Below are 25,689 nucleotides of genomic sequence, written 5' to 3' on the forward strand. Positions count from 1 at the left end.
TTTCTCAGTCAGGAGCTGATCACTTGGAAGCAACCTGGGCTCAGAGGAAGAACAGAGGGCATTTGGTGGAGCTGTAATTTATTTTGTATGACTCCTAGTTAATTAAGTACTTCATTTGCATAACCCTGTGCCGTAACTCACTTCTGTCATCATGAAATTCAGCCATGCACAAACAGTCTGCAAAAATAACACACATAATTCAAACTTATGTTTGTTGTTAGAATGAGTTTACATGATGCAATTAAACAGGACTGACAGGCAGCTCAGAATCCCCTTCCCTTTCTCCTTCCTCTCCCTATCCCCTTTCCCTTCTCATTCCCTTTTCCTTTCTTTTCCCCCTGCCTTATCCCCTTCCCCTTCTCTAAAGAGAGGAATAAACTTTGCATTGATTTCTGGAGAAATATTTGGGATATTGCTGGGCTTCATTAGCTTCTCTCCAGCAATTCCCTTTCTGACCTTCCTGCTGCAGAGGTCTGCAGTGGAGAAGGAGCCTTGGGCTCCCTTGAGCCACTCACACATTATTTCCCTATAAATCAGCAAAAGGCCAAGCCGAGGGGTCCTCAAGGCCTCCCGTAACCTTATTAAACCTTTCCCTCACTTGTGCCCTGGCCTCTCCGGCCTTTCACCAGCACTTTGTCTGTTGGATACTGAAGAATCCAAAAATACAGCTGTGCACGGGCAGAGACGTATTTTTAGGGCTGCGCTGACCTTCCACATCTTGCTGCTGTCCTCCCCGTGTGACACCAGGAGAAATATCCCCGGTGACACTCGATGGCCACGCGCAACTGGCCCGCGAGCGAGCAGCTCCGCGCGCACGGGCCGGGCAGCCGGGAGGGCTGAGGGATGCTCAGCAAACCCTGCTGACATTTCCCACTGTGACATTAATAAAGGTGGGCTGGAGCAGGGCAGGGAGCTCCCGAGGCACTGGGGAGAAGGCAGAACATCCCTGAGGAGGGGGACTCCGAGGTCTGTCCGATCCTGCCCCGCTTGTTCCCTGTTCACACCCGTGCTAAAGCAATGCTCAGCGCCACGGCAGCAGCCCCCAGGCTGTCCCACCCACTGCCGTGTGGGTGAGCAGCTCTGCTCCAGCCTGGCATTTCTGGGGCACCCCTGTCCACAGAGGTTTGAGCAGTGACTGCCAAAGGACACACGTGGATCGGCCATAGGGAACAGCATCCTCACAGGTAGAAGCTTTTTGGCAGTATTAGAAAGTTTATGAGGTGTTTGTGAAGCTCTGATTTGTTAACCATGAACAGGTTGGGTGTGCTGGTTCTCTGTCTGGGTGGCTGCTGCAGCACTGCTGAGCCTGAAGACTGGGAAGATTTCCAGGCAGCCAAATGCCAGATGCTGGTGGCCCTCAGGACAGTTTCCCTCAGCTATACACACCACAGACAATTCCTTTTGCCATGATCCAAGAGGCTCTGGAAAGCAGCAGAATCCATCCCCTCTGGTGAGAATCCCTTGGGATTCACCAGGGCCATAGAGCTGGGGTTGTTGATGTCCCAAACCCCTCTGTGAGCAATTTTAGCAAATAGCAACAAATCTCCCCATGCCCCCTTCAGCTCCCAGACCCACGTGGCCAGGAACAGAGAAAACAATTCCAAACGTCTATAAATACCTAGGAAGGTAAATGCATTAACCTTTTCGTGATCTCAGAGTGTAATTACATACAGCCTGGCTCCCAGGTAAATTAGTACATTAATAATAATTTTGTTCCATAATTGCTGTCACTCCTTAGATCTTGCAGCTATTTGCCCATTCACTTACACATGCAAGGGCATTCCCACCACCACTCCCACTGCTGGAGCAGCCTTGGCCAAACAGCTCCAGGCAGTGCTTGGGAAATCTGTGTGCAGAATCATAGTTTAGATACAGATGCTACAAACAAACCAGCCTGGTCCTCGTTCAGCTGTGGAGCTGATTCCCACCAGAGGAGAAAAGTTTCTGCTGGTCAAGCTCTTTGGGGAGTCAGCTGGGACCAGCTCCCATGGGAGCTGGGAGGAAAACTCATACTGGGAACCTGCTCCTGGCATGCCTGGGATGCTTTGCTGTGGAGTGGGGCACTGGGACAGGGTCACAAGCACACCAGGACTGAAGCCACCAGGTCTGCCAGTGGCTGTGCATGGCAAAGGCAGTTGCAGAACTGCTGGATGCTCAGAGACTCCCAGGCCCCACAAGGGCAGTCCCCAGGAGGAGCCTCTCCATCGGCTCAAGAGGAGGAAGGAAGGGAGCATCCACTCGGATCTCCATGGAAACCAGGGAGAGGTGGGGAAGACTTTAATTTGAAGTGCTGATTTGGCAGAGGCCCTGGGAGCCATAGGCAGGAGATGAGCTGCATTAAGGAGCAGCAGGGGGGGCCTGTGGCTCTGCAAATGGGTGCCAAAAGGGTATCTGATACCATTAGGCTTGAAAAAAGTTGCTGTGAAAGGCAGGGAATCAACCGGGGCAGTGTAGCAGCAAATGATTTATTTAATTCATTTGGCCCCTTTTCTGTGCACAAATTATCCATAGAGAGACTTTTAATTTTTTTTCTTTTTCCTGAATTTGCTTATTAATTTGCAGCAAGGGGGCAGATGGCTGATGCAGGCAGAGCTCAGAGCAGCCTGCTGCCTGCACCCTGGGTGAAAGCAAACCCTGACACCATCCCCACACCACAGGGACTGCAGCCACCAGCACCTCCTGCTCCCAGCTCCCTCCACACATACTTTGGAGATAAACAGAAGGCTGCAGCCTCCAAGGCTTCGCTTCCAGGACTTTTCATTTGCTGTAATTACTGAATGATGCTTCCCCTGAGATAAGATCTGCGTGACATTTGCGCAGCCAAACCTCCTGCTCACAGCCCCCAAACAGATCCACAGCCACAAACAGCCAGGTCCTGCAGCAGGAGACAAAGCCAGAATCTCAGGGGGATCCACGAGGCAGCTCTCTCCAACTTCCCTGGATAAGTGCAGCGTTTGGCAAGCCACGGGAAAGCAGGACAAGAGCCTGATGTTAATCTGTGCTGGGAGGTGAGGAGCAGCTCAGTGCCCCTAAAATCAAGTGCTCTCTAAACACGAATTTGGGGTGCAGTCTGATGTACCCTCATGCTGATGAGCCAAGTGATTTGCACCACCCAAAAGAATCCCCTGCAGCATCAGCCTTGCAAGAGGGGCTTTCATTGCCTACAGCACCCACACATTTATTTAAAAACCTTAATAGTATTTGGAAATTACAGGCAAATGTTCCATGTTGACCTTCACTAAGGTGGCTGCGGTTTCCCACCTCCGTACAGTAAATCAGTGGGTAAATGAACACAGAGACTCAATTCATCATCAAATGTCAAGCCTGAGACAGAAAGACGGGAAATGATTTAAAAGCAACCGGCAGTTTAGAACTGCTGCAAATTTCTCATTATGGAGCTGCGAATTGTTATGAAAAACTAATCTGTGTTTTAAGCTTTGGTCTGCCCAGAGCTACCAAGGCCCCTCTCCTTACACCCCTCCCTTTGGTTGGGGTGAGTTCCACCTGACACCTCCAAAAGCCTCTGAGCATCACCCCCTTGGACGTCCCATTCTCCATCAGACCTTGCAGGAGCTGAGCTCCATGGGGTGGATTTTGAGGTGTGTTTTGTGAGCACCATCCCCAGGTGAGCATCTTTCCCTCAGGGTTTTTCTCTCCCAGGCCAACTCCTTCGATGTCACCATGGCACCCATCACTCTCCTCTCTGTGGGACTAACCAGGGAGTGAGGGTGTGCTTTGCAAAATCCTCCACATCCCATCCAACAGGAGCACAGCCACTGCAGCTCAGAGGCTCCTCACAGCTCCTGCCAGACTCCTTTCTCCGGAGACACTAATAAAATGCATTTCCTCCAGCCAGTGTCTCACTTAGGGAACCTTCGCCTGGGTGTGATTGAGTGCACTTAATACAGTCGCTCTCACTGTAGAAAGGATTCTGAGCCTCCTATTTGACAGCCTTGATCTTAAAGAAATCCATTAAGAGCAGCTTTATCTCTGGGTTTTGTAACCATTAAATCAGGTTTTATCAAGTCGGTGACGCGCTTTCAGAAGACAAGAGGGAGAAACAGGGAATAAACCTCCCAAACTCCCACGCTGGGGCTGCTGGGCTGGATTTGGGAGACATGGAAATAACCAAGAAAGGGTTTGTCTCAGTGGAAAGCCTCCCAGGGTGATGCTGCAGGTTGCAGGAACCTTTGCTGGATGCTGCCATGCTGCTTCCATGCGCCTCAATCAGCTTTTGGTTTGGCAGAGGCACTAAATACTCATTTCAGCTAATAAAGATGCCCGGTAATGTCATATTACAGGGCTGGCGAGCTCCCAGCAAATATTATGGTGAGGCTTTGTTTAATTAGAGGCTTCTCAGGCAGTCGCAATTTCCTCCTCATAATGGGGAAAACAAGCTGGGTTTGAAAGTTTGGGCTGGCGGCAAACCCTGCTGAGGCTGGGGCATTCTGAGAGCCATTTTCCAAAGGGCCCTCAGCTGCTGCAGGAGCTTCATCCCTCTTGGTTTTTCTTATTTTTACCTTATTTTCTCATTACTAGTTGCAGATTTTAGTTGCCCCTCCCTGGCCTGGGTGCTGGGGCCAGGTCTCCCTGCTGTCCTTACTCCTCTGCGGCCATTCCTGCAATGCCTTTGCCAAGGCAGTGACACTCCACTCCCCAAAAGGTCTCATCTGCATCTGCTCCAAGAGGGACAACACCCCTGAGAATTACTGAACCCATGGAAAGAACTTTTCAATCCCTCCCCTCCCTGCACACCTCGGTGATGAGACACAAACCGAGGTTTTTAGGGCAAATTAATTTTGTCATTACTGGAATCCAGTTTCCCTCCTGACACGCATGCAAATGGGAAGAGCACACCGAGCTGCATGCCAGGCACGGGTGCTCGAGTTCATTGTCATTAGCAGGGATTACTTCATTAAGAAGTGGGAACCCAAGAAGCTGCCCCCACACTTGAGTCTGAGAGGCAGCAGCAGCAGCAACTCCAAGGGCCGTGGCCATAATGCCAAGCAGCTGGGGCACGAGGCATTTGCATTTTCTACAGGGAAAGTTTTATCAGCTTTTCTTGATGACAGCTCTGTAGATTTTGTGCCACAGACATGTGCTGCAGGGGAGCAGGCAGCACCATTCAAGCACCAGCTCAGCTCGAGTCCCTGTGCTGGCATCCCCTGAACGCTGGCACATCATTCACCACTCGAGCTGCCTGTGCTGCAGGTACAGCACCAGCTCATTCATAAGCCTCAAGAAATATCGTTGTGTGAAAATGTAATAAAAATTATTCAGCTAATCTACTTTAATAACCCAACTTCGGGGCCTCTCTGTGCTGCAGACAGTATAATCATTTCTAAAATATGAGCTGTCATTTCCCATCAGTGCGAGGGAGGCAGAGGAACTCAGCACCCGACTTTATCGGGGCCACTAATTCACCAGCCTGGGGCCTGTGCAGAGTGAGGCAGCATTTCCAGAGCTGGTGGGCTGCCCTATCCTCCCAGCCCCATTTATGGTCCCTGCCCTGACCCCCAGGATGCTGCTGAAGGGGGTGGGGGTGATGCAGGAGACCTCCAGGACTCTTCTCCACAGGACAGGGATGCTGAGGATTTCCATCTTCTCAGGAAGAAAATGCTGCCACACTCTGACAGTTGTGCACAGCGATTTTTATGCATCAAGGATGAGCAAAAAGTGTCAAAAACACTCGTAAAATTGCCTTAGTGTGTACAAAACTCACCGCTGAATATAAAATACTTTAAAAATATTCCGCAGAATCAAATCTGCAAACTTTTTAAGTTAAAAAAAGATTAAAAGTGCCTGAAATATCATCATGCCTAACAAAACACAGATCCTGCAGTACAATGTGCTGTAGCAAATACATCCACTCATCTCAATTTGTGCAGATGGAGCTGTGTGGCACTACCAGCACTCATGGCAATGCCCAGGGATCCCACTGACAGAGACACCCCCCAGTCTGGCAAGGTGACAGCCAGGCCATGGGGGTCATGAGCACCCTCAGACAGACACAGCCACCCCCAAGGTGGTGTGGGCTGGCACAGGAACCTGCAGCTTTGCAGTGACAGGCAGGAGGCCTCACTGGTACAGGACCTTCACGCAGAAGGTCTCCTCGTTCTTGTCCTCGTGGTCATTGATGTGGATCAGGATCTCCTCCTCTCCCACAGTCTGGCTCGGGGCGAAGCGCAGGCCGATGGTGTACACCTCCCCTCCAGCCACCTGCAGGACAGAGGGTTGGAGGAGGCAGCAGGACCTGGCCAAGCCCCAGCCAGGGTGGCCCTCATGGCCAGTACCCACCCAGCATCGCCTGGTCTGGCCAGATGAGAGCCTGACAAGAGGGGAGCGCTGGCAGCAGGACGTACCTCGAAGGAATCCTCCCTGAACTGCAGCAGGTCAGGGCGGTTGGTGCACAGGAAGTAGAGCCGGGGTGAGGGGTAGGGGTTGGTGTAGGTGATGCGTTTGTTGCAGCCTTTCCCACCTCCCGCAGGCAGAGAGATCTCAAAGGCCTGTGGGGGCAAGCAGGGGCACAGATGGCAGGGTGGGCAGCAGCAACAACGGGCATTCCCCAAAACCCACCACAGAGAATTGCCTCCCACACACTGCCCTCTCCTCCCACACCTCACATCTGCTCTGCCAGCCAATGGAAAGATCCCACCTTTGATCAAAAGAAGCAACAATTAATTACAAGTGCAAAGGGCTGGGAGAGCAGCAGAGACTAGCCAGCTCCTTGTCATTCCCTGGAAGAGCTCAGATAACTAGATGAACTTGATGACCCTGAACAGCCCCTTCCAGCCCCAGCTACTCTGATTCTCTTAACACCTCATAGCACAAGCAGCATGTGGCAGGACAATGGGACATTGGTGTAAATGCCAATCTGAACCTTTCCCAGTACCAAGAGGTTCAGGAAAACACTTTTAGAAGGAACACATTAGCCAGGAAATCTAATTTTCTGTCTTTGAGGCAAGGCCTCTGCCAGCACAGTGCTAATCGAAAGCAGCATGCTGCAGCTCTAATTTCACAACTGGGAATACTTCCGAGCTGCCGCTCCTCAGCGTGGGGCTGCCTCCAAAACAGCCTAAAAGACATTCTACCAGGGGCTTCAGTCAGATTATTCAAGTACCCCAAGGGCTAAATGTGTGTTTATGATGGCAAGAGCCAAAAAAAACACAGATGGAAAGAGAGGAAGAAGCAGGAGACAGCCCCAGGTTATGGGCCGAACTGAGGCCACTGATGCAGTGCCATCACCACGTTTTGCAGTGGTGAGAGCTGCCGTACCTTGGATATGAGAGGCTGCCTGCAGGACAGGCAGAGCAGCCAGGAGGACACCAGCTGGTGGGAGTCCACATCCACCAGGTTGAGGTAGATGAACTTGCTGCCAGCCCGCCGTGGCCTCACACCGATGTACAGGTCCTGAATGCCATTGGCGGGGAGGAGGAAGGCACCGTTGGGATCCACCTGTGGAACAACACCTGGAGGTACAGCCACCCACCACAGCTGAGCACAGCCCTGAAAAGTCCAACTTGGAGCATCAATCAGACCCAATTGCTCTTAAAAACCTGTAACCCTGTTCCATCATACTGAATGCCATATCTCCCAGCCCTAGGAATACTCTGGGAATAATTCATGTCAGGAAGGACAAGAGCCACTCGGGAACACCCAGGGCCTCCCCAGCCCAAGGGTTGCACCACACAGGCTTTGCCTGAGGAGCCTTTGCCTTTCCTTTCCAGGACAGCAACGGAGTTTTTCTGCCTTTTATTATTCACATTTCCAATTACGGACGAACGAATTCTAAAGAAATTGAGAGTCTTCAGACAGTCTCATTAACGCAGATAATTTGCCCTCCGGGGTTTCGCGCCAATGATCCTACACATGACAACTCTAATCAAAAGATAATTATCACAAACGCTTTACGGCTCTCAGTTGTTCACAGCTCCGTGTGGGTTGCCTTTTGCTTTCTGGAGGGGGTTTCTTTGGCCAGCCAGCCCCCAGCCCAGCACGGGGGTTACCTCCAGCTCCTGGGGGTGGGAGGTGAAGGCGCGCACCCTCCGCGGGGCCGCGGTGCCGCGCAGCAGCAGGGAGAGGCGCGTCAGCTGCCCGGCCGTGCAGGCGACATCCAGGCGCTGCAGAGAGTGCAGGTAGAACTGCCAGATCTGCACGGGTGCTGCCAGCCAGGCGTCCCTGTGCACGGACAGACGGACAGGGCTCGTCACACACCACGGGAGTCAACAATTCCCCACCCTTTTGGGGTTCCTGCTACTTACGTATAAATAGCAACAAAGAATTTTTTGATCTGTGGGCTTGGTCCTCCAGCTACTTTGAGAAAGATGTCCTGTGGCTCGCCAGGCCCCTGCATAGACAACAGAGCATTGTCCCAGCAGTTGAACAGCTAATGAGGACCCCAGGGGTATCTTCCCATTAATGGGGGAGCTACCACCAACTCCCATATGAAAGCAGATGCTTTCGGTACCTCGTTAAACTACGTTATTAAGTTATTATACAGCTTGGCTGAGCTCTCCCAGTATTTTTAATTACAAAAGAGGATACAAATGACTATCACATTCCAGGTCTGTATCTGTAATCAAATTTTGGCAAATTTTCCACAAGTTTTCTAACAAGCCCTAATCCAATTACCATACTAACGCTTTTCTGCAACAGCAATTAGCAACTATCCCTCGTTGCCATTTGCATGGACATGCCCAAGTTTATTTTTCCCTTACACCTCTTCCTGCTATGGAACCAGCCCAGGAGAGCCTCCTACTTCAGGAGGAAGTGGGATGGTGCAGGGCTGGAAGTGGGATGGTGCAGGGCTGGGCATGGAGCTGCCCCTCTATTCCAGCATCCTTCAGCAGGGACAGGCTTTGCTGTGCACCCCAAGGACACATCGTCCCCCGACCTGCTGCAAATGGCTGTGGATACCCCAAGCAGCAGAAAAACCAACAAAAGGCTGCTTTTCCCCAGCATCTGAATCATCTGGTACTTGTTCAAAAGAACAAGCAAGTACAGGCTGCTGCATGATGCGATAAGGGGCAATGCTCAGCCTCCCCCGCCAAAACAACACAGCTCCTTTTAATTGGGAATAAAAAGCAATTCCAACTTCATTGCTGCCACTGTGTCACTGCCACGTGCTGCTCTGTGGTTGCACCCACATCAGCAGCTCTCTGCCAACCCAAACAATCTGCAGGAGGAGGACACGAGGAACAGTGATGCCCAAGTGTAGCATACCAAGGATTTGGTTTCACAAATGATGTCGGGGTCGCTGCAGCGAACAAACATCTCAGGCTGCCCTCCTGGCACCCCCACTGGCGTGCCTGTGGACAAGGACCAAGAAAATCACCTTCAGCTTCTCCTCTACCTGTGCCTTTCCCCCGTGCCCCACGCAGCTGCACACAGAACCCCTCAAGCTTGACTACCAGCAAACCATGTGTGTGCAGGTGTAGGGAATTCAGGTTGAAGTTAACAGAGAAACAGGGAGAGCAAGCAAGGAGCCCAGGGCTGTGAAGGCGTGAGGAACCAGCAATGTGCTCTTTAGATGCTGCTGTGCCTCCAGAAAGGCTCCATGAACTGTGGATGATGGCTAACAGGGAAGAGCCCAAGCCCTGCCAGGCACACCACAGACTCACCAGGGAGGGTGTGCCAGGGAGGCAGCCGAATGGTTTTCTTCAGGAAGGTGAGCTCTGGGTGGTAGAAGCGAAAGGTCTGGTCCACCACATGGGGCTGGGGCTCCACCTTCACCCGCAGGAGTGCAATGGGCTTCCCCCTGCTCACCTGGAAGGAGACCTGTCCCGGGGGCCAGCAGGAGAGGGCTGGGGTTTACCAGTGATTCTGCTCCTCCCATGCAGCCCCTCAAGCAGTGTTTCACATGGCTCCCTAACCTGGATGAGCTTTGTCTGCTTGGCCCCACTCTTCCCAAAGGAGTGAGCTTTGTCATTGGCACCAGTGCCCAGCCCAGCTGGCCCCTGTGGGGTGAAACAGTGAGTTCCCTCAGAGTGCAGCATCACTGTGGCTGCTGCTGCTCCCCATGGCTGTTCCAGCCTGCTCTGCAATGGTAACCACAGCCAAGGGGAACATTTTGTAACAGGAACAGCTCAAAACAGCTCAGAACAGCCTACCTGTGCTGCAACCACAGCAGGGTCTGCAGAGAAGGTCTGGTACTTGAAGGGGATGTGGACAGTCTCACTGGGGCGCAGGTAGACCTGAGGCTTGAGGTCCTCACGGAGGTGGAACATATCCTCTTCCACCGGTGTAACACTCTTGGTCAGCTCCTTAAAGTGGCGCCACTCCCTGGGGTCCAGGATGACACTGGGGCAGTGAGCAGCAGAGGTGCTGGTGAGGGCTGGCAGGGAGCACCACCCTGGCACCTCCCCACAGGCACAGAGGGGAGCCCCCACCTGAGCTCAGGGTGGTCAACCTCAATGGTCACGGTGTGCTGGACGCTGTAGGGGTTCTTCAGGGCAAACTCAAAGAACTCAGCTGTGCCCAGCACAGCGTGGACAGTGCGGGTGGCTGTGATGGCCTGGCTGAGCATCTGGTAGATGCTCTCTCCCTTGATGTGATCCCGGTAGGAGTCGATGACCTGCAGGTCCCAGGCACGCTGCTTTGGCCAGCCCTGCCCAGAGTGAAGGAACCATGAGCACAGAGACACCACAGGGGTCTGGCCCCACGCCCTGCTGCCACGAGCACCCTCGTGCAGCCACACCAGTGCCACATGGGTGGACATGGCCTCACTGAGGGTGACCAGGGGGCCAGGCTCACTTCTGGCCGGCGACTGCGCAGCGCGGCCTCCAGCTCATTGTCCACATCCACCAGCCTCCGTGCCCACGCCGTCCTCCTGCCTGTGGGGAGAGACCACCATGGCACCAAGGAAGCATCCCCCCATATACTGCAGTCAGTCCCCAAGAGCCCCATAATACTGCAGGGCTGGAAAGGGGAGCACCAGAGGGGCAGCTGACCCACAGCTGGCACTGCAGCAGCAGAGACCCTGCCCAGCTCAAGCCACAGGGGGACAGGCCAGGCCTCAGCAGGACTCACCACCTGGAGTGTTCAAGGAGTACCCCCTGCCACCTGGGGCGGTGACAGTGCTGTCTGGTGCAGTGACAATGCAGGAATGGGATGGCAGCTGCCCTGGCATCTCCTCGCATGGGTGACCTGCACAAGGACAGACAGGAGTGAGTGGAAACCATCCATTTTCATTGTTATAAAATCTACCACCAAATTTTTACCTCCCCGCAGCCCTGTTCAGCCAATTTACACAAGCAGGAGAGAATATCTGGAAACCAATGATGCCCCAAGAGCCCCACATGCTCCCCAGAGCCTGTTTTGTCCCACAGTCACCTGCCCAGGGATGGAGCAGCACTCAGAGCACACACATCCTGAACTCCTCACCAGCTCTTGCTTTCATTTCTGAGTTCTGCCTCCCCCTCCATGGCCATGTGCTGCTGCATCTCCCCACTCCCACAAAGGCTGTGCCAAGTGGAGCCACACAAGGCTCTAAACTCGCCAGGTATTTGCCCAGTCTACACATCCCATCCCCATCCTTCAGGAAAGGGTACCAAGCTTTGCCATCCTGTTTCTAACAGTATTTTCCTTTGTTTTCTTTAAAGAGAATGGGAAAAACACCAATCAAAGGGTGACTGCTGTCCTGGCACAGCAGCTCTTTGTCAGGGTGTGAGTTAAACCACTCCCTGGGTTGTGCATCTCAGATTCTCCTTCCCAGGAGCTTATCGGCCCTTTGCAGGCAAAGTATGGAAATGACGATTTAAGATATCTTATATGGAGCTAATCTCTCCTCTGAAGATAAGATTTTAAAACCTGGAGTCACTGCACATTTATAGGACAGAATTAAATACATAAAATAAAAGCAGCCAGCAGGTTCTGGGGAGGATGCTGCCCCTGGGTCTCACTCAGGTACATGCTGTGTGCCCCACCCCAGCCTTGGAGGGCCTCATGAGCAGGGGGTTCTCACCAATATTGGCCAGGCAGAGGTGGAGGTGGCCCCTGACAGCCACACGGACCCCGAGGGGCCGCAGGGCGCCGTGCCTCAGCGCCTCCCGGCCCAGCACCGTCCCGTCCGGCTCGTACTCCGTCGTGGCCACCTCCAGCTCGTGGTAGGTCCTGACAGCCAGCTGGCCCTGGCGCAGCAGGGGCTGGGCACAAGGCAAGGACAAAGTGCAATGAGTCACTGGGGAGTCTGGTCCAGAGGGGTCAAGGGGTCTCGGTGTCATCCTGTTCTCCTAAGCCTTCTGATGTTAACGTTTTTGTAATGGAATTTCTCACGCAAATAATGATTGTTTTGCATTCCTTTCTGGAGGAGGAGAGAACTGATGGACTGTTGGTTTGACCAGTGTGGTTGGAGAGGTGGCAATTTCATCCCCCACTTTTGGAATTCTATAAATATCAAGGTCCAGAAATGAACGTGCCTTTTTCACCTTGGACATCTCAGTGTGTGAGTGTCACTCATTTTGTGTCGTATTGCAACATCTGGGTATGAATGGCACTGGAAGTCCTGGCTCTGCAGGGCTTGGTGCTAGAATACTGCCAGAGTTCCAGGGAAGGGCAAAGAAAGTTAATGCTTTGTCATCACTTTGGAGGAAAAGATAACAAATCCTGTGATTAGGGGCTTGTCAAGCTGACACCAGATTCGGTTACACAGAGGGGCTGACAGCATCTCCATATTGAAGACACAAGGACAATGCAACAGCACCTCAACACATGATCAAAGGGAGAGCTGGGCTCTTCTCTAACACTCCATAAGGCAAGGGACCCTTCAGCATTACCAGCCACAGGAAAAGACCTTCAATCTAACCAATACCTCCAGCTTAATGGCAGCAGACCCAAAATGGAGCAGGGAGTCTCCATCCCAGACGTCAATCTGAAGGCTGTGCTCAGCCAGGTACCGCAGGAACCAGCGCTGCTCCCCAGGCCTCAGGAAAGCTGGATCCACCATGTACTTCAGCTGCAAGCCTGGTGGTTCTGCAAGACACCACAGCAGCACAGACATGGCACTTGACTTGGTGGGAAACCTCACACAACTGACCACTGTGTACTCCTTCAAACACTGGATGTTTAGAATTATTTTTCATGATGTGCAAGCCAGCAGAGGTTTGCTATTAACACACACCAGCCCATCCCTTGGGCCAGAAGCAAGCCCTCATCCACCCAACAGAAGAGAAGCGCACAGATGCTCAAACCAGAGCTTACTGGTTAAGGTCCCATCCTCGTTGACACGGACAAGGAGCTGAGCTGGCACAGCCAGCTCGGTGGCCAGCCCCCCATCCATGCTGACCAGCTGCAGCCGGGGCGTGGTGACCGGTGGGAAACGGTAGAACTGGAAGGTGAGGAAGACAGTCCTTGGCCACAGTCCCTCCACGCCGCCCTGGGCATCTCTTGAGAAGAGAGAGAGGGGTTTGGGTTGTGGCACAGTGCTGCCACTCTGTCATGAGCTACTTGTGAATTTGGCACATGCCAAGAGCAGAACAACAAGAGAAGATTGGCAGCACCACAAGTATTTGGACTTTTCTGAAGACAGCGGCCATACGGTTTGCCTTAACTTCCCAAAAAGCTTCGTAATTCCAGCTGTCTCCTGCCATATGCTGTGATGGAGGCGCCCAGCAGAGACAATGTGCTACCTTCCCACAGCACACTGCCAGCCATGGAAAAAACAGAAATGGGGCCTTATCCAGCCAAAGCCACCCCTTGGGTGCCAATTTTCCCAACTCCATTTGCATTTCTGGAGAAACCCTGCATAATTGAGCTCTGACATCACATTGTGGCTTATGGATCTAATTTTAAAAAACTGGATTATGACTTAAAAGTGCCCAGGGAGGGCAAAAGCAGGTGCAAAAGAAGAGACATCACCTGCCCAAGCAGAGAAGAGGATTCGGGGAATTTGGATGCCCACACAAGACCACAAGCTGCCATCCCACCTTCCAAAAGCCAGGAACTGCAGGACTATTTCATTGCCTTGCAGAGGGTCAGCTTCCTCCAGCCGCAGGTTGAAGCAGCCCAGCTCCACTGGCTCTGAGATTTCCACTGGCTCCTGGTTGCAGTCCAGGATGTCTGGGAAGCCGGCAGCATGCAGGCGTGCCAGAGCAGCACGAGATAGGGACACATGGGAACTGATGGAGAAACAGGGGTGAGCTCCACAAATGGGGCCACAGGGACCCTGGCAGGCCAGGTGACAGGGCCACAGGAGCCTGGGGAGGGGCAGCTGAGCATCACCTGCATGCCTGCAGCCCCACTGCAGCCATGGGCAGCTGCAGTGGGGTGAAGGGCAGCGCCTGCAGCTGGTCACTGGCACAGGGCTCTGTGTCTGGCGAGCCCAGGTCGGCCTCCAGGTGGGTGATGCCCCCATCCTGTGTGGTGTCTTGCAGGGTCTGGCCTGTGCTCCGTGGCGAGGCCACGAGCTGGGACACTGAAAGCTGGTGAGAGAATGGCAAGCGTGAGCAGCCACAGTTCCAAGGCAGCCCCCTGAGGCAGCCCTTGAGGCAAGCTGAGCCAGCAGCCCCTCTGTGCTAGAGGAGCTCAGCCACCACGTGCCCCAGTGTTGTCATTCCACCAAGAAGTGTTACAACTTGGCCACAGAAGGGTTTGCACCTCCGCTGTCATTTCCCTGCTGCTCGCTCCATAGCAAGAGGAGGGATGAGCACAAGCAGCAGGAAGATCAAACTGCTTAATGCGGCCTTATGAGGCATTTCATTTCATCAAAAATATTTGCGTGCCTTGATTCCTGCATCAAGATATAAAACAGCATAAAGAGGGTTCTCAGTATTCACAGCTCTCCTTAAATCTTGGGAGCTCTGCACGAACAAGCCATGTGTCTCTGTCAGCACATACCAGGGACAGCAGCACCCAGCAAATCTGGGCTGTCAAAAACCAGAGCTGCCCTCACTCCTGCAGTATGAAAAGAGCACAGGGAATCTCTCCCAGCACATCACAGGCAGGAGCTGCTTTGCTGCCTGGAGGAGGTGGAGTTGAGGACACTTGGTGCCTCTTGGCTGTAGCAGACAGGAAAACAGGCAGGGGATGGGTCCAGAAGCACAGGAAAACAGGCAGGGGATGGGTCCAGAAGCACAGGAAAACAGGCAGGGAATGGGTCCAGAAGCACATCCTACATGTGGGCCATCCCTGGGGAATGCTGCTGCCCACCACCCACACCCACTGGTGCATGTGGCACTTACTCCTGGTCCCCGTGGGGAGACTGGTGTTCGCCGTGGGGCTGGCACTCCTGTGGAGAGGGACAGGAAAGATGCTGTAGAGGAGCCAAAACTCCTATGCCCCACAACTGCAGCTGCACCACTGCCACCAAACCGCCCTGTCCTCCCACCAGCCCTTTCCAATTTTAGGTGTGAAGGCAGCACAGTGAAGCAGTTTACCATCACCCAAACACTTCTTTTGACTTATTTCCCAATAAGAACTGCTGCTTGGGGGTTAACACAGCACATCTCCAGATCCATCCTTTATTTTGCCGTGAATCAGGCTAACTGTGCCACAAACAACAGCTCCCCCATCCCCTGACAGCGCCGCGGTGCCTCACGGCCACGCGGTGCTGCCTAAGTGGGATGCTTAATGAGACGTGAAAGTTTTAGGATACTTAAGGTTTTCATCGTTTCTCTGTTATTTTTTGTCACTCCCTTCAACTGCTGGAGCATTTGTGCCCCGAAACGGTGGCAGCTTTACCGCGTTTATATTCGGCTGCTCTCTGGAGCCAGCACAGCTGAGCTCGCTGAGTCGCGGAGCCGCGGGTCCTTCGCAGCAGAGCAGGGGCACAGATGTTCCTTCTCTGCATCCACATGATGCTGAGACCTTGATTTGCTTTCCCCCACCACACAGATCCCAGCTATTCCATGCTGGCTGCTGTGTAAAGGAAACCACCCCGTTTCCCTCATGCCTAAAATATTGTTTCCTTCCAGTCAGGATGGCTTTGGCTGGCGTTGAGAAGAGGATGGACAGATACAGCAGCAACACCAGCATCTGAGCTGACAGATGAAGCTCTTGGCCTCCCCTGGGCCAGGCAGCAGCACATTTCTCTACAAAAAGTTAATGCAATATTCTCTTCAGTACCTTGTAACACACGCTAGGGAGGCACAGCTCTGGGGCCACCACTGCACTGCAAGCCCTCCTTTGTGTCATAAGCCCCCTGGAGCTGGGAAATGCCAGGGAGTTTGTCCCTGAAAATCACCTTGATGGGGATCTCCCCTCATCAGGGACACAGCACACAGCCCAGCACACTCCCCCAAGCTGCAGCACTCCAGACCACCACCAGGTTGGAAACTCAGTGTCAGCACTTGCTTCCCTCTCCCCTCACCACACCACAACTCCAACAGCATCCCAGCCACCTACAGCAGAAAGGCACCAGGAAAAACTTTTCAAGCAGCACCAGGAAGGTACCAATCATGATGCAGCTTGTACTGCAGGGAAATGAACCCCACATACCCTGACATCACACGACACCCCTTCATCTGCCACTAAAGCTTTCCTCACCAAAGCGCCTCCCAGCAGCAATCCTGGCTCCTCACCAGCAGAAACACAGGATTTGTCACAGCAAAGCCAAGGTGCCACTGCCATCTTGTGGTTCCACAGCACTGGAGCCAGCATGGCACAGCAACCCACCGTAATGGGCATTGCCTGGCCCATGGGCTGACACTGAATGGCTCAGCAGAGAGCTGGGGAAGTATGACACACACTGAACACTGCCTGCTGTCTGAAGCATCACCCTGAGACACAGCTGGGACCCCAGCAGGAACACCACTGCAAAGAAAGGGCAGTTTGCTTCCCACCAATCACAAAAGGGGGATGAGAGAGAAATAAGCCAAAGAGGATTTTTAGGAGCACAGTGCATGGACACAACCTCATGCCCAAACTTAAGCCCACAGCATTTTTCCTTCCATCTCCAATAGAGCAGAGGGGTGCTGGAACCCCAAACACACAGCCCCCCAAACAACAAACAGATGCTTCCTGCTCTTCCCCAGCCAGGCAGCAACACATCCTGCACACATCAACCCAACCCAGGCTGCTGTCACACTCCCTCAGTGGTGGCACAACCAGATTGCTTTTCCCCAGCCTATGACTGACATCTCTCCTGTTCCCATGTCTGAAGAGACACTGAGTCCAGAGAGAGAAGCAGCAGTTCCTGCAGTGAGAACGTGCTGCTGGTGAGGTCACTGCACCCAGAATGGGAGCAGGCAGAGGCAGTGCTAGCAATTCCTGGGGATTTTGCACGTGGCTCAGCAATACTATCACATGAGAATTTTGCAAGTTAAAAAGTAAGAGCTGAATTCAACTTGACAAAATTCTTGTTTCACTCCGGTAATTCATAACTAGCTTGCTGAAACTCACTGAAGTCTTGTTTTCTCTCCCGAGCAGACACCAGTGCCACACTCTATATTTTAAATGTCAGCGATCTGGAAAACACTCACTCAGCGATGGCGTAGGAGGCTTCTTCGACTCGTCCCTGTCTTTACATAGGATCTCTGCAGCAGTTACAAGATGTTCTTCCGAATCAGTGGAAACATGGAATTGGACAGTCCCAGACTCCACGTGCTTCCCCTGAAGTTGGCAACAAAAATGCTTTCAGACAGCGCGGTACACGCAGCCTTCCTCGTGCCTCCGACAGCGGCTCCCTCACCCTGACACCAAGCAAAGCTGCCAGGGGCCAACACACCCTTACCTGCCGGGAGCTCGGGGGGGTCCTGTAGACCAAGGTTTGGCAGGGGCCACGGCGGGCGCCACCACGCAGGGGGAGGGTCACATCTGTGTCACCAGTGCCTGGGACAGGGCTCCAGACAGCCCAGCGCACTGAGCGCATGTCGGCCGCCTCACTGCGGGCACTGCCGGACAGGGCCTGGGGATGGAGGGCACAGTGAGCACCAGGCAGCCCTAGCTGATTGCCAGGCAACCCTATCTCACTGCCAGAACCCAGGAATGGGTGCTGCCAGACAGGCACTGCCTCTCATGCCCCATGGCACCTCCTCACAACCTGGCTCTGGCACCACTCTCCATCCCGTTCTGAAGACATTTCATTTTCCAGGACTTTATGCCTCTCTAACCCCTCCCTCAAGCAGTTGCACAAAGGGATATATGTTGGACCCCCATCCCTAGCAGAGGAGAAAGGTTTCCACTTACCCAGCACATCCACAGCTTCCCTCAAACTGAAGGAGAGGAACAGAAACAACAGAGGGCTCTGCCAGCACCCACCCTCCCCCTCACAGCTAATTATGGCACTGAGGACAAGGACAAGGTGATCAGCTTTGCAAGCAGCTTTGGGATTAACCACTCTGCCCCAAGGATGCACCACAGGGACTGGCTCCACTGCTGCCCCAGACAGCCCTCCTCACACTGCCAAACAGATCTGCCTCTGGAACCCCAAATCTCCATGGGATCTTGGGCATCAGCTTTCCAACACAGCTGGCCCCAACAACTTCCAACAGCACAGCTCAGTGTCTCCCTTCTCAGTACAAATCCCTCTGGTCTGGCACAGGCATCCTGCTTTACAAATGCCCATTCTCCCTACTTTGGCTCTGGACAGCTTAACAAGAGGCATTTGCCACATTTTCAATGAACATCTTAGCAGGACGATTAAAGCCTCTAACGCCTGGCAATCGATTCAGCCAGCCAGGAGCTGATGGCTCCAACAACACAAGGTCTCTGGAGGGGATATACAGTACTCATTGAGCTGGGTTTAACCTGCAGAAAGGTTAAACTAAGATAGGAGTAAACGACCAGTAAGTAGGTGAGAGTATATTGACTGCAGAGACCACCCTCAGAGATTTCTCCTGCCTTTACAGCTTGAGAACATCAGGCTGAAGCACCCAGAAAAACCTCATCATTCAGAGCAAAAACAACAACAACAAAAAAGGAGTGGGATAGGTTAACCTCTTTTCAGCATAAATGCCAAATTCTAAAGAAAAGCCTTTTTGATATTACAAAAAAAGCTGAAATTTTCTAAATTACCTTGCCAGAACAGTATGGGAATGCTGCAGGCTACATTCCTCCATCTAAATATAAACAGTGGAGAAATGCAACCACACGTTATTAAAATAATTCACTGAGCCATGCAGGTTGTTTTGTCCAGTGCTGTGGAAGGCACCCACACACTTTGCAGGGCCCTGCATTACAGAGCACAGCCATGCAACAAGGACTTTGAGAAGCAGGATGGTGAAATGGGCAGAGGAAGGAATTCCTCAGCACGGCTCACTCCTCCAGAATGGATCCCTGCTCTTTCACAGGCACAGAGACACACGCTCAGCCCTACCTTGCCACCAGCTCTCCCCGTGCTGCAGAAGACATATTCCAGCAGGAAGCAGACCCTGAATGCCGGGTGAGGAACCATTTCACTCAGCTGGATACGGCTCCTCAGCACCAGGGCTTGACCTGCATCCCTGTGTGGGACGGAGAAGCAGCTGTGAGAGGCACCTGAGGCAGGAGGGAAACAGCAGCAGCAGAGGAGCTCCCCTTACCTAGCTCTAGAGCTGGGCACCCCCTGGCAGCGACCTGGCGACAATTCTGCCCCTGGCACCAGCACAGCGACCTGCGGAGCCTGGACGAAGCGCAGCCCGTTGTGGACGCCGACGTGCAGCCGCCGCTCCCGAACCACCATCTCCTCACCATCCGGGGCAGTGTTAGCCTGTGACAGGAATGTTTTACACCTTGGGCACCACTCTCTGTGCTGATCACAACCAGAAGAATACAGGCAACCTTTCAGAAACTCAAAAAACAGGGCCTGTTCCCCCAGCAGGTGACAGAAATTAGTATCTTTTGCCTTTATGGCAGAGTTGGTGCAAATCTGGCAAGAAAGGACCTGGCCAGGGGCTGTCACTCCAAAGGGATGGACTTGATACACACTGCATTTCATCTCTGTATTTCCCACAGCAAAGCAAACCCAAATTCTGCTTATGAATGTCTGGATGTTCAAAACAAAGCCCAGACAGAGCACACAAGTACTAATCCAATAGCAAAACAAGCCAAAGGCTTCCACAGCAAAAGAAAAAATTGGAGACTCCAAGAGAAACAAATGCATGAATTTCACTTACCTGACACTTTTCACCCCACCCATAATTCCAGACACTAGAATTACTCCTCTACACTGTGCCTTCCCCTGCCCCAATCACACTGGCAGTACCTAGAATGATGGAATCACAGAATGGTTGAGATTGGAAAGGACTTGAGGAATTTTCTTGTTCTACCCCCTACCATGGGACATCTTCTGCTAGAGCAGGTTGCTCCCAGCTCCATCCAACCTGGCCTTGGATACTTAAAGGGATGGGGCAGCCACAGTTTCTCTGGGCAACCTGTGCCAGGGTTTCACCACCCTCACAGCACCCTACTTACCTGAAGTAAGCGATCACTGTTCAGTAAATCCAGCAGCTCCTCCTCAAACTCCTCCAGGGAAGGGTACAACTGGATGAAAAGCCGCTCCAGATAGCAGGTGACCGTCTTCATCAGCCGGGGCCTCTGCAAGCAGTCACCTGAAAGACAAGGTGGTGGCCACAGGTTTCCCAAGCAAACAGAAAGCCACCACTGCTGTGCTGGGGTGCCCTGCAGTGCCAGCAGTGCCTCTGCCCACTCAGAGTACAGGCCTGAACACCTGCAGGGACTCAGCTGCTTTCAAGACCTTGCTCAGCTTCAGTACCAACAGTTAACACCCCAAAGCCATCAGCAGTAGGTTCTCCAGGCAGGAATCTGAAGAATAATTCAGCTGCAGAACTCTGAGGAATTTTTTTACCCTCTGAATCTTCAGCTCACATATTTTAATTGCAGAAGCTCAAAGGGCAACGTGCCATAAAGAGAGATTAACAAAAGCCGAGTGGGCAAGAGCTCATGCTCCCAAACCTGCCAGGCCCCAGCGATGCTGAACCCACCTGAGGAGTTTAAACAGGCTGCAAAAGCTCTTTTTAAGATTCTGCTGAACGAATGCAATTAAACCAACCATCAGTTATCCCTAGCAGCTTCCCAGGAGCAAAGCAATTAACGGACAGGGAACTGACTGAGCCATTTTGACAGATTCCAGACTGAGCTCTGAGTGTCAGGGCAGTGGCTCCCCCCAGGGGGGATGTTCCAGACAAGGGGTGATGCTGCAGAGAAACCACTGTGCTGCCACAAATGCCCTCCCAGTGCCCTCCTGCCCTGCCCACAGCCTCACAGGGACCCACTGCCTTAAAGCAGGAGCAGCACAGGGAAAGGGAAAGGGAAAGGGAAAGGGAAAGGGAAAGGGAAAGGGAAAGGGAAAGGGAAAGGGAAAGGGAAAGGGAAAGGGAAAGGGAAAGGGCCCTTACCTGTGTCTCCACGTGCCGGCAGCAAGCCAGGAACAGTCTGCAGCCCAGATATCAGCAGGTTTTCGGGAAGGAGGTGAAATATTGCCTCCAGGGGCTGGTGGGACTTCAGGCCATACTGCAGGTGGCTCTTCTCCATCACTGTCATGTATTTGTTCTCTGAAGAAAAAACATCCCAAAATGACCAAAACTGGGGAGACAGCCTCACAGCCCCAATGCTGAATGAATCATTATCTGTGAGTACACCTGCTAGGAGCAAAGGAAAACCTGTGTTTGCCCAGCCAGGCCATTCCCAGCTGGCAGTAAGGCACATCCACTGAGCAGTACCAGGGCACAGACCATGTCTTACATCATGCAGATACATAGAACACACATTTGGGTAAGAGAAGCCACCAAGAAGGGCTGAGATGCCATGTCTGGCTGCTGCTTACTTTCCACAGGGTCCTGGAAGCGTGGGTGCAGTAGGGCACGTGGTGTCCCATGGTACAGCTTCAGCCTGAAAGCAAGGAGCACGTGTGCAGCAGTCAGTAAACCCACCCTGAAGCACATCTCCATCTTCCATTGCATGTCCATCTTCCACAAAGCCCCTGCTCAGCAGCAAAACCCACCCAACCCACTCTGGAAAAGCCTTTTAAGGAAGGGACAGGCATTCCTTCCAAATCCACTGCTTCGCCAGAGTGAAGAATTCCAGGTTTCTAAATGCTGTCTCTGTTTCTGCAGCCCCAGGACCACCCTTCCCCTTCCCAACCAAAGCAGCCATGCAGGTTGCCACCTCAATTCTCAGTGTGACCTGTCACACAGCAGCAGGGGAACCTACGCTCTGTCCTCAGTGGCCGGCTCTGTCACCTCTGATCCGCCGTGGAAGAGGGGGATGATCCCAAAGCCACAGGAAAGGTGCTGAGAGCCCCCATCCCCTTTCCCAGCTCTCATTACCACTTCCACGACAGCAGCAATGCCAGGGTGGTTCAAGGAGGTGTGGAAATAAACGACCTGGGACAGGAAAGGAGAGAGATGGGTTGTTTCAGAGCTGGCAGTGGCAGATGCGGGCAGAGCAATGCCTGTTGTGCTGGGACACTCAGTGGCACAGCCAGAACATCCATTAAAGCTTCCAGACAAAAGCTAATGGCAAATCACTTCTGACACTGCTACAAAATCTCAGCCCTTAAGTCTCAAGCATCATCTTTTTCTTTTTTAACTTTTTTTTTTTGTTGCCAACACCTGTTTTCCAGAAGGCTGCAGACCCCAAATGAATGAAGCTTTGATGCATCCCAGACCTACAGCATTAGAGCAGGAAAAAAAAAAAAAGGAAAAAAAAAGGAGTTGGAAACCTTCCTTAAATGGGGAGAGACATGCGAGTAGCCTGGATCTAAGGGAAGAAGGGGACAGGACACAGGTCATCTCCCCAGGACAGAATTTAACGCTAGGTTCATCTTTCTATTAAAAACTCATTACCTCAGTGTTTCAGGGAAAATGTTTACTGTAATATGGGCTGTCAGGAAGGAATAACAGAGACAGACATTCCCACATCAACCCTGGGACATAAATCGTTATTCCATTAGCCTTTACTGTGAGGTGCTGGATTAATGGCCTGACTGCTGTGCCTGCAGAGCAAGGCTCACCCTGCAAAGGCACAGGGAGGGAGCCCTGACAGGGAATGCCCTGTACCACTGAGCTCGAGGGGCCCTCCTGATTGCACACAGCAGTTTCTGTCACTGCATTCCTCTGCCCTAGACCCTGAGGACAAAACCCACCACAAAAGCAGACTCTGATCCTGTCCTCACACCTTCCTGCTCTGGTGAGCATGCACACAGCACACACAGGCAGAGGAGCAGTGACTTTCCTCCTTACCTCACCTGTCACAAATCAATCCCAGCTCCACCTGAACTGTTCCTAACAATGAGCTGCTGACTTTCCCACTGGAAGCTGGAAGATCTCACCCCGCATGCACATCATGCCTCCTCTGTCAGACCCTGCAGGCAACACAATTCAGCCACCACAGAGAGGCTGCAACACGGCCCCCCAACACCCCAAAATTCCTGCCAAATGCTCCCAACCACATGGCAAACACCCAGGAAGCCTGCAGAGGATGGGAATGTATTTGGAAAGGCAGCTCTTCCCAGCATTCAGCTCTCTCTGCAGCACTCTCTGCCCTAGTTTTAATCCATCCCTCTTCAAAACAGGCCGGGGTGGGACGGTACTGAAACACTTGGGAGAGAAACACACACATCAAAGGCCCTCAATGTCACTGGTGATGTAAAGGAAGGAGGAGGGCAGGGCCCAGCTGTGCTTCACTTCACCTGCAGCACTGAGGAGGTGGAAACAGAGCTATGAATTGGAAAACACAGGTAATGATATGGGGCACTGGTATCTCCCCATTAAGGGACACCCTGCTTTGCTGGTACCAGCAGCAGATGGAAGCTTTGGGAGAGTTTAGCTCCCAGATCAGAGAGAGAAGCGCTGCGCAGGAGGGTGGGCAGCTGCTCCTTCCCTTCCTTCCCATTTGTGGGGAAACACTGCTCTCTGCTGCCAGCTCCGAACACGGCAGGTGGCACTCGGTGGCACTCACTGCTCCCACGGTGGCACTACCCTCAGAGGAAACGCAGCACTGCAGTTTCTCAATAAACCACACATAAAGCTTAATAAATGGATGGTGTCTGGGCAAAAGGGATGGAAAAGGGTTTGCTTCTGTGTTTTTCCCACCTCGTTGAAGGTGGCCCTGGCTGAGCGTGGCGGGGCAGGGCTGGCAGCTCTCCAGCTGCTCCTCCACGTCCTCCCAAAGAAGTGGTGGTAGGTGGCATCGAAAAGGGAGAGGCGCAGCTGGTACTCGGTTCCCTGTAAGGCACAAAGCACCAGCTTTGGGGACAGGCCAGCTCTGTGTCCCCAAAGCTCAGAACACACTTTGGTAAGATATATAATTCCCATTTTCTATAATTCCCGTTTCCTAAGGGATGCCCAAATCAGGCACACGGCCACAGACAGCTTCATGCATTGCTGCAGTAGCTGCCTCCAAGCCAGAGGTGGACAGAGCAAAGGAAAAGTGGGGAAATTGAGCATTAAGCATAGAATAAAGAGGCAATTGATGTTAAAGTGCTATCCAGAAAATTTAATTTAAACATACCTACCTAAGATAACAAAAAACTAAATGAAAGTTAATTAAATGCTAACTTAGATTTACAGGTATTGAAACAACTTAGTGCTTCCAGGAGATCTCCAATTAGTTCCCCCCAAAACCATCTTGCTTTAAAAGCCATCATGGGGAGTTCAGGCCCACACACATGGACAGGAATGCCGAAAGGGGCTTAGAAAAAAGATGGAGAGTGACTTTGTACATACACAGAAAGTGACAGAATGGAGGGAGGGGGGACTAAACTAAAAGAGAGGAATTTAGGTTTGATCTTAGGGAGAAATTTTTCCTTGTTAGGGTGGTGAGGCACTGGCACAGATCATCTAGGGAAGCTGCAGCTGCTCCATCCCTGGAAGTGTTCAAAGCCAGTAGGTTGGAAAGGGCAAGCTGGTTTAGTGGAAGGCAGGAGGGTGGAAGGAGATGATCTGTAAGATTCTTTCCAACCCAAACTATTCCATGGAAGTGAGACTCAGAGGAAACAACGGGTGCAGCAAGGCATTGCCGGGGTCCCCTCGGGGGGCCGATCGCCCCTACCTGGCAGAGGGCAGCGCCGTGCAGGTGCTTGAGGACGCAGCGGAAGGCGGCGGAGCGGGGCGGGGGCCGGGCCCGGCCCCGCTGCGGGTGCGGCGGCAGCGGCCGGTGCTGCCGGAACACCCGCTCCCACTCGCCCATCGCCTCCCGGGGGTCGCCGCTGCCTCCCGGCGCCAGCTAGGGCGGGCGCGGGGTTGGAGCACCGGGGGGGAACACGCACCCTGCGGGAACACAGCCACACGGACCCGGCACCGTCAGCGCACACGGACCGACCCGCGCAACCACCACACGTGGGTGGGCACGGCCGCTGCCCACGTCCGCCCCGCATGGGGATGCACAGGAGAACAGCCAGGGCAGGGCCGGCCCGTGGCCGCCCACGCACCCCCGGGATCCCGGTGTCAGGGAGCGGGACTGGAACCAGCCCCGTCCCTCGGCGCCCGCGCCCCCCCGCTCACTCACCGCGCCCCGACGCCATCTTCTTGGGCCCAACCAACAGCGCGCCGGCCCGAGGGGAGGGATGGACGCGCTGCCACCACTCGCCGCCACGCCGCCCACCTTTCATGCCCCATTGTCGGTGGAAAGCTCAGTCCGTCAGCGTCGAGACGATCTCGGAGCGATGCTGCAGCGGCGCAGGAAGCGGCGGCAGGACGGAACAGACGGCGACAGCGGCGGTCTCCCCCTCTCAGAGCGGGTGGTCGCGCCCGGCTCAGCATCAGGTTACTAGGGCGATGGTGCCGCACCGCGCGGGGCGGGTCCTCACGCTGGGCC

The 25,689-nt window shown here is 53.2% G+C and overlaps 1 protein-coding gene across 4 annotated transcripts; it reads right to left on the reverse strand.

Moving 5' to 3' along the window:
• Positions 1–344: 344 nt before the first annotated feature.
• Positions 345–25,655, reverse strand: NPHP4 (nephrocystin 4). 4 transcript variants are annotated; one of them, XM_074558668.1, is made up of 29 exons: positions 25,381–25,655; positions 24,925–25,142; positions 23,967–24,098; positions 22,084–22,256; positions 21,698–21,762; positions 21,270–21,425; positions 20,326–20,462; positions 19,455–19,621; positions 19,250–19,376; positions 17,666–17,839; positions 17,415–17,544; positions 15,177–15,223; positions 14,218–14,417; positions 13,923–14,114; positions 13,198–13,382; positions 12,809–12,969; positions 11,963–12,143; positions 11,029–11,145; positions 10,753–10,832; positions 10,389–10,606; positions 10,110–10,281; positions 9,873–9,956; positions 9,621–9,777; positions 9,223–9,308; positions 8,262–8,347; positions 8,007–8,178; positions 7,276–7,455; positions 6,363–6,506; positions 347–6,219 (listed from the first exon to the last, which is right to left on the reverse strand). In XM_074558668.1, exons 2-29 carry the CDS (start codon positions 25,060–25,062, stop codon positions 6,079–6,081), a joined length of 4,002 nt encoding a protein of 1,333 aa, XP_074414769.1. In that variant the 5' UTR covers positions 25,063–25,142; positions 25,381–25,655; the 3' UTR covers positions 347–6,078. The 4 variants fall into 4 exon arrangements, with proteins under 4 accessions (XP_074414770.1, XP_074414769.1, XP_074414768.1 ...); XM_074558667.1 differs by having other exon boundaries at positions 348–6,219; positions 10,110–10,299; positions 25,477–25,654; XM_074558666.1 differs by having other exon boundaries at positions 348–6,219; positions 10,110–10,299; positions 25,381–25,654.
• Positions 25,656–25,689: the final 34 nt, after the last annotated feature.

Source organism: Zonotrichia albicollis, chromosome 25, assembly GCF_047830755.1.
Source record: "Zonotrichia albicollis isolate bZonAlb1 chromosome 25, bZonAlb1.hap1, whole genome shotgun sequence".
Lineage (NCBI taxonomy): Eukaryota > Metazoa > Chordata > Aves > Passeriformes > Passerellidae > Zonotrichia > Zonotrichia albicollis.